This window comes from Solanum dulcamara, chromosome 6 (genome assembly GCF_947179165.1).
Source record: "Solanum dulcamara chromosome 6, daSolDulc1.2, whole genome shotgun sequence".
Lineage (NCBI taxonomy): Eukaryota > Viridiplantae > Streptophyta > Magnoliopsida > Solanales > Solanaceae > Solanum > Solanum dulcamara.
In genome coordinates this window covers 76,300,100-76,314,048 of record NC_077242.1, presented here as the reverse complement: position 1 = coordinate 76,314,048, position 13,949 = coordinate 76,300,100, and the positions used below count along the sequence as shown (strand labels likewise).

Here is a 13,949-nt window from a genome sequence, read left to right as displayed (position 1 = left end):
TATTTTATGTCGACCTCCAGGGGCACTAACCTGCAGATGTTAAACTATAATGAATGATGTGTTAAAAGGAAGATGAGATAGATCGAAAATTATATTGTTATTTTTATCCCATATTAAGAGAATAATAATTTAGAATTAACTAATCTCAAAATAATTTATTCTCCAATCAAATGAGCCCTAAATCTTATATTTATTTTTTATCCTCCCAACTTAAATATCATGCCTTAGACAAGATTCAAACCAGTAGTATGCACTTATACGAAAGTGACATGAATTATAATCACATTGTTGAAAAGAAAAAGAAAAAGAAAACCAAATACCAAAAAAGAAAAAGAAAAAAAAAAGAGCAAGGCACATCACATCATAGCCAGCAAATTGAACATGTAATGGTGGGACAAAAAAAATTAACAAGACATGTCTCAACATGTGTCCCCAACTCAATAAATTGACATATTTCCTTCCATCTTTTCTCAAGGATAATCTTTGACAAAAAGTTTTTAGATAGAATTTATCTTCTTACATATTGCTCAACCATTCATCCTCAAGTTCAAATCAAGAAACTACAAAAGATAATTGTAGTAAAGTGATAAATACATTTTATTCTTAATCAAAAATCTCAAAGCAAATATAAACTCAGTTGAATCCCAATTCGAATATCGAATATCAAAAAATGCAAAATTTCCCACCATACAAATCAAAGATAAGTTTGTTCCAACTGAAAAAGATGTCTCCATCTAATCAAGAAGAGATAAAGTCTAATCTAATCGAAGAGATAAAGTCTAATCTAATCAAGAAGTACACATCTGCCTCTGATTGGAAGCGGTTTACCCTCTATATGAAATTTTTACGAGCATCAATACTGATACCGGACACAAGCAGTCCCACAAAAATATCAAGCTATGCAAAACTCTCCACCATACAAATCTAACACAAGTTTGTTTAACTGAAAAAGAAGTAAGAACTGATGAAAGACTCATTTAATCAAGAAAAGAGCACAACTCTAGATCCAAAAGCAACTGCAAAAATATAACTTCTAAACAAAGAATTCAATAATAGGAATTCACATATATCCAAAAGCCAAAGTAAATTGTCTAGCAGAAGAAATACACTCTGTACAAGAAAATGCATAAACTCATACTAAGTGATCTATAGTCTATACGACACGCAACATAAACCAGTCGAGAGAGAGCATTCAAGGATAACGCTTCCAAGCATTGTCCTCTCGGTTGTTCCTGAAGGCACAACATCCGATAGAGTAGACGATGATGAGGAAGACGAGGAAAATGATGTTGAGCACAGCCACCCTCTTCCAGTCGCTCTTGATGTTGTCTAGCAGCCCGGCTTTGCAGGATTGGCAGCCATAGCACAATACATTCGGGTCGTTGCTCCATTTATCACAGTCTGGATTGGCAACAGATGGGGTCGATGTCCTAGTCCAGTTTGTTGGGCTCACGTAGTCAAAGTTACAGTCATTTGATGGCTTGCAGCAACCAGACTGCAAGATAGTTAACCATGTCAGGGACATATAATAAGAAAACTATGTGAAACAAATTCAACGAGGCATGTTAACTCACTACACACAAGCATACACGATTGCACAAATAATATAGTAGAGGATCATTCCCACGCTGGATTTAATGAAAGAAAAATCAATAATAAAAAAGTCTAGAGCTATGATATCCCTTGAAAACTTATAAAAAAAAAAAAAACAGGATGGGGGTAACATTAGAGGAGCAAGAACCATGTTAGAACAGAAAGAAACAATTACTAGTAGACACTTACAAAATAAATTATAGCTATAAGAGCCATCTCCAAGAAAAGGTAAAAAGATTGATGATGCATTTTCACCTATGTTGCTCGACTCTCCAAAAAGATCATCAGGTGTGTGGATCATTCAAAAGCAATGCCTTTTTGCAGGATCCAACACGGGTGCAGCGACATTTTTGAAGAGCCCGAGTAGGACATAAGATTTTTACAACCACAGCTTGATAGTGGTAGCGAAAGAAATTCCAACTAGGGGACTCAAAAGGTTACATAAATGTCACACCTAAGAGTTAAACCGTTGTTATCTAATGTCAAGGGTATTCAAGAATTAATGTACATACAAAAATATTATTGTTTTCCTATTTGCATAGTATAACTTTCCGACATGCTTTAAGGTATTTGCCTTTTTAACAAAAAGCCTCAACTTTTAAACAATATTTTCAAGCTTTTCTTTGAGGAAACAAAAAGAATCAACTCTTTAACTCAGCAACCACATTTAGAAATGAATATTTAAAGGTTAAGAATACTACCTTTATACATAATGCACCAATTTTTTTAAAAAGACTGTTTTTCTAAAAAATAAAAAGGTTTATCATCATTTTCAGCAAACTGATTTAAATGATTGTAAAGGTGTATCTCTTTACACAAAAAGACCCATTATAACCACTATCACCAATAGAGTCAAAGTCCTACAGTTTTTTCAACTTTATATAAAGTAAAGCAAAAGAAAATTCATAATTAACTAGAGAAAAGTTACTGAGTAGTTATTTTCATGACCTAACTAAAACCTTCAAATTCTAAAGCACAACCCCAAGTCAAGACAAGTATAGGTCAACTACCAAAAGCTACGTTGCTTAAATTCTTTAAAAATATCAACGGGTCATGCAGGATTCTCCGAAAATAGTGCAATCTGACATGGTGCGACAATAACTTTTTGAGAGTCCGAACAATATAATCAAATAAACAAAAACTAGATTTCACACAAGCAAGACCAAAATCTGCCTCTTAACTTATTCAAGAACACATATAGATCTAGAAAATAACAGATACCATGGAGAAGCATAGCATACAACATGGAGGCAAGACAAAATGAGCCATGATTTTCGTCAAGAGGGGTTATCATCTACGATATACACATAGAAATAACATTTTGACCTTACATATATAGTGTGATATCCTGGCGTTGGGGTCCACGGAGGTAAGATTTTCATCAGGGATTCATCCTCTACTATATACACATAAACTTATTTTGACCTTACATATAAGGGATTCATCCTCTACATATAAGGGTGAAGGGGTTCCCTAAAGCATGATTTTCATGTACAAAACAAAACCAGTGACAAAGGCAGGATTTTCATAAAGGAGATTCAACACGTAAACTAATTTTGACCTTATATATAAGGTGTGATATTCCGGTGAAGGCAAGATTTTCATGTACAAAACAAAACCAGTGACGGAGACAAGATTTTCATCAAGGGGATTCATATCTATTACATTTACATACACCATCTACTATATACACATAAAAGCAATATAGTGGCAAATCAAGTACACCATAAACATTAAAAACTTGAAGAAAATATGTATATACCTGAAGAGCAGATAGATGTTCCTTGAAGAAATCATCAGCTTTAGTATTAGATCCCTGAATCAAGCTATCACAAATCTTACTATCCTGCAAACAACTATGAATCCTATTCCAATTCTTATCAACTCTTTTCTGCAACCAATTAGAATAATCCCCAAATTTATACTCCTTATACCCTTTACCAGCAATTCTTTCACCAGCACCCTTATTAGTCACCACAAAAGCAAATATTGTGAAACAGAAAAGAAGCAAAATCAACAAGAACATAACAAGTAGATAAACCCAAAGTAACCAAGTCACTCTACAGCAAGATCCAATTATACCAGCCAATGAAACAAGCAATATAAAAACTCCTAATGCTATTACTGGCTTTTCAAGAAACCTCTCACACTCTGTGTTTGCTTGTCTTGACAACCATATCCCTCCTCCTATAATTGGGATCGACAGTAAAAGGGTCACTATGTTCAAAATCCCCACTAAATTGTTGCTACAACGCACCATTTTTGAAGGTTTTGAACAAAATCAAGAGATACCCACAAGAGAAAGATTCGAAATTTGGGGGTTTTGAGCAAAAACAAGAGATACCCACAAGAGAAAGATTCAAAATTTGGGGGTTTTGAGGAAAAACAAGGAATACCCACAAGAGAGAGATTCGAGAATGATCAAAAACAAGACAGACCTAGATGTGAAAACTGAATTTTTGAGAGAATTGGGGGTGATTGTTGTGAAGTTATGGAGGGGTTGAAGGTGTTATGGGTACATATAATATATATATATATATATAACTGGAGAAGAACACGGTGGGAATCGGTGTAACTTGAGAGAGAGGAAGGGGCTAAGAAGTTTACCAAGACGTGTGGCGCGTGTAATCAAACTACTTAGGGATCGTAAAGTCGATCCGATACACTTAAGTTATAAGTCAACAAAAATAAATTGCAAAATCTTATTATATGTAGTCTTTTTTTATATTTCAGTAAGAGATTATTTTTATGATTCGTAATTAAAATATTTTTGGTACTTTATCAGTTACCCTAAAAAAATTTGACCAGGTAAAATGTGGGTCCCACTGCAGTTAGCAAAACGTAACCGTCAACTTTTGATGTTACTGTGAATAAAAAGAATTAACTAATATTATTATAAAAAGAGAACAAAAAGTAAGTGAGGGGAAAATATATCCTTAAAACGAAAAAGAAAACATATCTTCATTCCCCTCTTTAGTCGTAATTGTGATGATTCGAATGGACGATATAAATTTTTTTGGAGATAAGTATATCTTTAATTTATGATAGGAAGGTTATTCAGAATTTGCTGGCTCAAGAATGAGGCGACTCAAGAGTTCGTTGTCGAAAATGCCAATATCGACATAAATTGTCCACTTTGCTCCCAAACAAAAATTAATATATACAAGATTTCGAACGGATATTTACACTTTGCTCTTTCATTTTACTTATGCAACGAATTTGCAAATAATCACAAATCGCGATCTGCTCACTCTCTCATGATTATCTTTTGCTCTTTCCGTCTTATTTTAGTTGTCATATTGTGTTTTTCGAAAGTAAATTTGACTAATTTTTAAAGTTAAATTATATTACTTTAATTCAATATTATAAAGTAAAAAATTAGATATTCAAAAATATATGAAAAGTACTATAAGTTATAATTTTTTTCAATTTCATATTAATATGATAAAAAATATATCTTAAAATGTTAATTAAAGTTCATATAATTTGACTCTCAAAAAAAAAACTACCATAACTAAAATGAGACAGAAGAAGTAATAAGCTTCCAAAAAATAGCATGATTTTACACAACACCTACCATTCTAATTAAATGGTCCTACAATATAATGCATTTTCTTTAAAGCAAAATCCCAAATGTTTAAAATTTCTTAAATTGTAATAATTTTCTTTAGACTAATGTCTTTTTTCACTAGTGGTGAAGAAGTTTTCTTTGTTTATATTTCTCTAAATAAATGGTGACGAAGTCTTTTGAAAGCTCCAAAATATCATTTTCAGTACACACGTAGTTGAATATTTACGTATATTACTTGAAAAAGTCTTAAAGGAAACAAAGGAAGAAAAACAATATAATAATAATATATTCAGTGTACTAATTTATAAATGGAGTTTGAAGAATTATGTGACGTGTATACAATTTTACTTTAACAAGCTAAAGAAGTTATTTTTAATAAACCCTCGATTTAAATAATTTTGTTGGAAAGTTTACTTTATATGTAAATAGGTCAAGAGAAAGAATTAGTTTAACTCTTCTCGTTGAAAATTTTAAATTTATCACTATGTGTCTATATCTTCGTCAGGTAATAACAACAAATGAGCAATAACAACAAATGAGCAATTCGGTACACTAAATTTGATGACTCGAAAAAGTTATTTTCTACTACTTATATTAATGACTTTCTAATCACACGATAATAAACTTTAATCATTGCATCAAATCATTTTAATAATAGTAGTAGCAATATTATATATTGTATATAGGTCACACGTAGGCAGTGGAATATTTATAAAGTTTATATTAATGTTGACCAGATTTGGTAATAGTCCGCGTAACGTGTAAAATATGAAAGTTTCTTAAGAGTATTTTTTTTAACATATGAATTTAATAATGAACTTGCTTGGAATGTTCTTAAAAATCAGTAAATTCATTTAATTTTGGACTCTTTTTCCTATCATTATTTTGATTAAGTAAAAATAAAAATACTTGATTTGATTATATTAATCTTTCTTTCAAAAAAAATTGGTTTAATTGTGATTCTAGTCCTATTTAAATTACATATCTTAAGAGTAGTCTTTTTCACACTGCCATTTTAATTTTTGAGTTTTGGAAAATTTTTAAAAAATATATTTTTGAAAAAAAATATTATTTTTTCGTTCTAATTTATATGATTATATTTGACTTAATCATGACATAATATTTATATAGTTATAAAAGATTCTCACAAAAATTAAAATACTTTTTTTTTGTGAAATAAAATAATAAAAAAATTGTGTCAGAGGAATGAAATGGTGGAAGTACTTTATATTACAAAAACTGGGCAAGAAGTACTTTATACTACAAAAACTGGGCTTTCACTTCACTTTTTTAATTATTATTTTTTTGATTTCTCATTCGATATTTGATGTATATTTATATTAAAATTTAATTAAATTCGAATTCGTATTGTGCATGGTCCATTTTTAGGAACAGCGCTTTCAATAAAAAAAAAAACCCTTCAATCCAAGATCTCTTGATTAAGTGTGTGACAGATCCCACCATTCCAATGTTGGTCTATTTTTCAAATTACTTTCAAACAAAAGCCACCTTAATATTCCCAGCATTTTTATAATAAAATTGGGAAGCAATAAAAAAAAGTGAGAAAATCCCATTGACTTGAGGCATATTACATGGATACCACAGCCTAGATAAACCTAATTCCTTATTTATTTATTTTTATTTATTTATTTTTTTTGGGGGGGGGGGGGGGGGATTAAATGACAAAAATAAACATATGATCCTAAAAATATTCATTTATTATTGTTTTGAATTTGACCAAGATAGAAGGAGAAGAAAGATGTACTAAGTAGTAATATTTTAATAGACCTAACTTAACTAACAAATAAATGAATTGAAGTTAGGAAGCATGCTTTTTAAGTATGCCAACTAGTCACTTGACCGTGGTGATTAATGCATATTCCAAAAAAATTCAAAAAATCATGATATTCCAATTAATTTGTGTACATTTTAACTACTTGTAGGTTGTATATACAATCACCCATCAGCATAGTTATTGTCCATCAAGCTTTAAACATATAGAAAGAAATCACATTACACTTTTACTACTTGTGCTAGGTTTTGAACTTGAGATGATAAGACCTCATGATTCTCAACCCACTTCATTGACCATTAAGTCATACCATTGGAGGCATCCAACGTTAATTTTTCACTATAGTGAAGTAATAATAACATACGTAAAAACACGTCATGTAATCATTAGAATTATGTAAACACTTAAGTGAGAGTATGGATTACTTCAGCATCATAGCACCTGACATTCAAACATTGGCGATCAAGTTGGTAAGTCAAGCTACATTATGAATTTTTCCTAATGGTGTGAACTCTCTTGTATATTCAATCACATGTGCAGGTGTGAATACATGTTTGTATGAACATTACTTGATTTTCATATCAACTCGATTTTCATGACTCAACTCAAGGACACCTTGAATCATCAAGAAGAAGAACCTTGAATCAAGAGAGACTCAAGCAGGTGATATGCCTAGTAAATTTTTTCAACAAGAATAGATAATGTGTCCTAACTACTTGACGAAAGGGACCAAAAAGCTCCGAGAATACAAGGGAAGGTGCCGCCATGCCCAAATGACAAACAGGCGGCGATCAGTGAGGAAACGTTACCCAGTGTATTCCCACAAGTGAGGTCTGATTAACTTTTCCATTAGTATGTACATAGACCTTAGCCCTACCTTCATGTAGAGTTATTTCCGAAAGACCATAGGCTCAAGTAAAGCAAAGTTCAGCATGTAATCTTCTTTCTTAGTGAAAGAGCTATACTGATTCCCAACATGAGAGAAGAAAAAGACGCAGAAAAAGACCATATCTTTAACCATTTGAATAAGAACAAAAATCCAATGAATAAAAACTGAGAAACTGTATAAAGCTCCAAGGCTTTTTCAAAGTAATAACAAGTAGAAAGAAGTTTTCCTTATTGATACCTTGACAATTCAAACAAGAACATCAATGCAAACAAATGCTTCTTCATTATTAACCAAAAGGATGTTGCAAATCTGATGGTAACTAATTAAAGAGGGCCTGGGAAAGTCCCGTTCTCTCTCTGCTCGTTCCACTTGTCAACCTGCAGATATATGCGAGAACTAAGAAAACACGATATCCACGATGACAAAAGATAAAGGAATTCGCAACATGACAATACCAGCCACAGATTTTAGCTTAGTTTAGCATCAAAGGTCGGAACAAGAGGAAGCTGGAAATATAACAACATTGATCAAGAATATTACTTTATCTTTAAGCATATATAGGCTAAGTCATGAGATATCTACTTGTGATAAAATAAAGATATAAAATCACTGGATCGTAAAACCTTTAACTTAGCTAAAAACAAAACACGATACAAGCAAGGGACTTGATGATGCCAGCAAGTTGGATAAAGTCTTATTCACCGTTGATATAGTAGCACTAAATCCAATATTGTTTATCAGGAAGTAATTTCAATTTACTCAAGAGGCATGTACATCCATGCAGAGATAATTGTATAATCCCATAAGCGAAGTCTGGGGAGGATAGAGTGTATGTACTCATACCATACCCCTACTTTGTGGACCTAGAATCCTTTGGTTTGCGTAAAACAAATTATTTAGGTGGTGTTTTGACTAACAAAATTGAGAGCCCTCTACATATACAAGTTGTAGATTGTCATGTAAATTGAATTAGTTAACAATAGTTGACATCAAATTGGTTCTCCTTGAAAAGGAGGTGATCCAACCGCACCTTCCAGTATGGTTACCTTGTTACGACTTCACTCCAGTCACTAGCCTTCCTTCGGCATCCCCCTCCTTGCGCTTAACGTAACGACTTTGGGCATGGACAGCTCCCATAGTGTGACTGGCGATGTGCAAGACCCGGGAACAAATTCACGTCGTATGGCTGACCGGTGATTACTAGTGATTCCGGTTTCATGCAGGCGAGTTGCAGCCTGCAATCCGAACCGGGGACTGGTCTTTGGGGTTAGCTCACCCTTGCGGGATCGCGACCCTTTGTCTCGGCCATTGTAGCATGTGTGTCACCCATGGCATAAAGTGCATGATGACTTGACGTCATCCTCACCTTCCTCCGGCTTATCACCGGAAGGAGGAAAGGGCATATGAATCTAAATTTGTGTTGAAAAAAGAAAAAAGGGATTAGGAGTTAAAAATGACCGAGCATTCACATAGACAAATCACTAATCACATTATGTTTTTTTCTTCGAGAAACGGGCTTTAGAATCACTTCCCATGTAATACTCGTTGCACCACCAGACTTGATTGACAAATGACAAATGCACAAGACTCGGCTAACTGTCACCCAAAAGAGGAGATACCTAACATACAATCTTATAGTAGTAGAGTGGATCAACACTCTGATGAAAAGTTTGGGACTTTGGCATGTCGTGAACAAGGATAGGATGTATTCACGGAGCATGTCATGACACACCTAATCACCTAGTCTTTCTCCCACATCAAGAAAAGACGGAAAAATGTCGTAGGCACTCAATATTCATGCACACGACTTAGATATCTCTTCTATTTGGTCAAATTTACATCAATCTTGTGTACCAATAACAAAATCCACCTCAATGGCCTCTAGCTGAAAGCATGAGAGAACAGAAAACGTAATAGAAACTGAATGCAGAAGTGAGATTCCTGCGGCGTTTATGCCATAGAGAACCTTCTTCTTTTTTTTTACATTGATTTCAGACTAGAAAAAATTGGTTTAGACCCGCATATGTATTTAACACATCCACGATGTACTATTTGAAGAGTTCACGAAAATTACTTTGGTCAGGCAGAGAATCACGGCTCAAGGATCATACGCAAATTCACAAAATCATTATCTATATTAAAGTGCCCTTTCATCTCAAATTATGGCTTAAACTTCTGTAAGATTTTCAAAGGCAAGTAAAGCTCCAATAACCATGCTTGATCAATTGAAATGGAAAAAAAAAAGAGGAATGGAAGGGGATAATGCGAAAAAGCAAACCGATGAACTATTGCTCACCACAAATTACACGATACCTTATCACTTGAAACACACCAAAATACAAGTTAATAAGCATATCACTCACCCATTCACCAGGGCAAAGTGCACGGTAGTATTTTGCGAATTTGTGGCAGTCAGCAGCCTCATCACCTTTTGCAGCAGCACACCTGAGGTTTGTGAAGAAGCAAGAGTTAATAAAACAGCCACAAAATGATTACGCCTCAAAGTAACAACTTCAGAAGATCCACATATTGCAAGAACAATCCAAGCTCACAAGGTTAGAAAAAGCAGTATCAAGTTAAACGATCTTCTAAAAGCTGACAACAAATATTGGACTGACATTTTTTCCTTTTTTTCAAAAGATTGGACGCGTAAATTAATAGACTTTATCAGGTCTGGAACCAATTCCACCCACTACACTAAATCCACCATTTCGTCTCTTTACCATTTTTTGGGTTGGTGGATGGGGGGGATGATAAGTGCATCTTCACAACAACAACAACAAACCTAGTGTAGTCCCTTAATCAGAGTCTGCGGAGGGTAGAGTGTACGCAGACCTTACCTCTACCTCGAGGATGTAGAGAGGTTGTTCCCGAAAGACCCTCGGCTCGAGTAACCCACAATTTATTACGTCGTAAAATTAAACAATCCTGTTTCACTGCAGAAGGCATGCATTAAGCAGGATTCCAAACCGTCTAAGCAAAATTTCAATAATGAGAGTTCAGCCCCTAGTTTAGCAGATGATTTTAATCTGGTGGACACTAACCTAGAACAAACCTTTCATTGTTCTCTTTCAGAGAAGAAATAAAGATCGATTCCCAAGTCTTCTAATTATTAATCCGTTAAACGTCATGCTTACACAAACAGCAGAGTAACAAGTCTATGAAGCACCAAATTCTGTAAAAAGCATGGGAATTTACCTATGAAACTCGACATAGCGTGTGAAACAGTGCCTAGTTTGGTTGGTTGTTGGGAACCTGAAATCAGCTGGGGCAGTCTTAAGTTCAATCTGAAAGACACACAGGGGGGAAGGCATCAACAGAATGTGAGTAACAAGTACCAAAGTAATCCAAGTGAAATCCGTTCACGAAGATGCAGAAAATTATTAAACACCTTAAAAAGAGAGAGCATTGCAACTTATCTTTCATTTTTAGTTACAATTTGTTTTTACCTTTTATCAATATAATACTTGCTGGCTACAACAAGAATCGTAAAGTCCTCTATTTCTAAAACTGAAGCTTTCTGAATACCAAAAACCAAAAGATCTATACCAAACTGAATGTTAAATCGAGAAACTTAATGCGACAGGTAAACATATTCACATTATTGTCCTCAAAAGTGAAACAAACAGTAGTTTCTGGTAACATCACGCGACCCACCTTTTAAACGCAGTGACACTGAGCAATCTTCTTATCAAAAATACTGAGAGAAGATTGAAGTCATTTCCACAGACAAGCCTCACAAATTCTCTACAGTGAAAACCTTGAATGTGTTATCGACCTTAAGTGAATTGTTAACCTGATTATAAATTCGATAAACTTGTCACCAACAACAACAACAATAACATACCTAATGTACTCCTACAAGTGGGATATGAAGAGGGTAGAGTGTACGTAGACCTTACCCATATCTTGGGAGGTAGAGAGGTTGTTTCTGATTAACTTACCACCATCTCAGTAAAAAAGAAAAATACTTGAAGCATGTAGGCTACAAACTAACAATTTCTAGAACTCATTTAAGCTGGAGATGAGATCTCATACCTCAAACATCATTCTAAATTGCTGCTAAAGCTTAGTACTATTTCACAGAACTCGAAAAATTGTCTTCATTCAATCACAATCCAACAATCTAGTTGAATCCAATACCGCAATCCTTCAAGTATACAACCTATTCATCCAAATTCTTCAACTTTTTTCCCCGTTGTGTTTTAGTTCTTTACTTATTCCTCACATGAAAACGCTTAGATGAAAGACTTGGACTTTACACCTTTCCATACACCAACTTCCATATTCATCCATAACCCATAAAACCAATAACCTCTACAAGCAATTCTTTGACTAAAAAGAACTAAAACTCACCTTACACACGCAAATAAGAAAAAATCCCACAACACCCAAGGATGTGGCACAGTGGTCAATGAAATGGATTGAGAATCATGAGGTCTCACGTTCAAATCTCAGTAGACACAAAACACTTTCCATCTATTGTAGCCTTGGTGAACAAAGTTACCTAGTACCTACTGGGAGGTGGCATGTACCCCATAAAATTAGTCAAGGTGCACGGAAGTTTGCTCAAACATCACGGTTATTAAAACAAAGAATCCCACATCTATACATATTTATCTAAACACATACACACCGACCATTAGTTGAAGTGTTGCCCAAACTTGCCCAGACACCACAGTAATAAAAAAAAATCCCACGTCTATTCGTATTTGTCTAACCAATCATTTGTCCAGGTGAGCCCAAGCTTGCCCGGACACCACCGTTATCCGGAAAAAAAAAAGAAAAATCCCACATCTATACATATTTATCTAAGCACATACACATCAACCAAAACAACAACCAACATGGGTTCTGCATAAAACTATTAGATCGTCAAAGAAACTACAAAAATTTCCTATAAAAATCTGTTCTTTTATATTAACTCACCATATATCAATTAAATCCTTTGAAATCCATGAATAAGAATTGAATCACCCAAAACGAATGAAAAAAAGTTTGAAAAGGAAAATTTAGACTATTATAACAAAATCAAACTAGGGTTTGTCTTTTCTTGGAAAATTTTTGCTTTACCTCGGCCATGGCTGATGCAAATCAATGAGGAGAAGCTTCAAAATTGACTGAAATGAAAAGAAAAAGAAGATTAGTGAAGGATTAATTATAAGTTTATAATTCTAGATCCGATTCATTTGGGTATTGTTTTTAAATTTTATTTCTTATTTTTTCTAAATTCTTTTTTTTTGGGGGGGGGGTTCACTGACCAAAAAAGGTATTATTTTCGAAGTTGGATAAAAAAATAAAATAAAAAATAAATGTATTGAAGATTAGTGATGTAATGACCCGTTTGGTCATTTTGAGAATGAGTAATCTCTCTTCCATAAAATATTCTCTCCAAAAAAAAAAAAAATAATAATAATAATAATAATAATAATAATAAAATAAAATAAAAATATAAATTTGGACTATTCAATAACTAGGTTAATTAGTTAAGGGGTAACTTTAGATAACTAATTTAATTGATGGACTAAAGTGTTAGTTTAGTTAATATCTTAAACCACTTTATTTATTAAAATAGGTTAGTAGGGTTTGTCACTTTTAGTATCTAATTACTTTTACAAAAAAAAAATAGAACAGAAACTCACCTGTCGCCTGTCTTGAAAGACGAAGAGCAACCACGATTTCTCGAGGTAAAAATAAAATCCATTGATTTAGAGCATATCAATTAGTTTGCATAGTTTTATGTCTTTTGACTTTTCATCCACTATGATATTCTTTGTTAGTTCAAGTTTTTAAGAAGGAAAAAAATAAAATAAGAAGAATTGAATTGCTGCACGAGTTATGTTGGAAAATTTCTAGAATATTAGTGGTAAACTATGGGTAATGATTGGACAATAATTGTGGGATAATTATTAGGCTAAGATGCTACAGAATGGATCATTGATTTATTGACAATAGTTTTTTTTTTATGTTTGTTTGTGGTCTAATTCGGTGGTTTAATATTCATTTACATGGTTAGATGTAGTCTTTGTGTACCTTAGCTTTGATTTCGGATTTTCTTATAGTTATCATTCCATGATTTAAGTATTGATATATGTAATTAAATA

General features: G+C 33.4%; 2 protein-coding genes across 2 annotated transcripts; both read right to left on the bottom strand.

Annotated features, from left to right (window-relative positions):
- Nucleotides 1-1,005: 1,005 nt before the first annotated feature.
- On the bottom strand, nt 1,006-4,132 carry LOC129891599 (tetraspanin-8-like). Its single transcript, XM_055967013.1, has 2 exons — nt 3,356-4,132; nt 1,006-1,495 (listed from the first exon to the last, which is right to left on the bottom strand). Exons 1-2 carry the CDS (start codon nt 3,851-3,853, stop codon nt 1,193-1,195), a joined length of 801 nt encoding a protein of 266 aa, XP_055822988.1. The 5' UTR covers nt 3,854-4,132; the 3' UTR covers nt 1,006-1,192.
- Nucleotides 4,133-8,049: 3,917 nt separating this feature from the next.
- On the bottom strand, nt 8,050-13,065 carry LOC129891598 (cytochrome c oxidase subunit 6b-2). The gene is made up of 4 exons (XM_055967012.1): nt 12,919-13,065; nt 11,044-11,132; nt 10,209-10,290; nt 8,050-8,222 (listed from the first exon to the last, which is right to left on the bottom strand). Exons 1-4 carry the CDS (start codon nt 12,925-12,927, stop codon nt 8,169-8,171), a joined length of 234 nt encoding a protein of 77 aa, XP_055822987.1. The 5' UTR covers nt 12,928-13,065; the 3' UTR covers nt 8,050-8,168.
- Nucleotides 13,066-13,949: the final 884 nt, after the last annotated feature.

Excerpts from the sequence above, each read along its gene's own strand:
- LOC129891599 (XM_055967013.1), bottom strand. The coding sequence starts at position 3,853 with ATGGTGCGTTGTAGCAACAATTTAGTGGGGATTTTGAACATAGTGACC. Across the intron at positions 1,496-3,355 it reads AACATCTATCTGCTCTTCAG|TCTGGTTGCTGCAAGCCATC; the intron begins GTATATACATAT and ends ACTATCTTGCAG.
- LOC129891598 (XM_055967012.1), bottom strand. Across the intron at positions 10,291-11,043 it reads CGCTATGTCGAGTTTCATAG|GTGTGCTGCTGCAAAAGGTG; the intron begins GTAAATTCCCAT and ends CACAAACCTCAG. Across the intron at positions 8,223-10,208 it reads CACTTTGCCCTGGTGAATGG|GTTGACAAGTGGAACGAGCA; the intron begins GTGAGTGATATG and ends ATATATCTGCAG.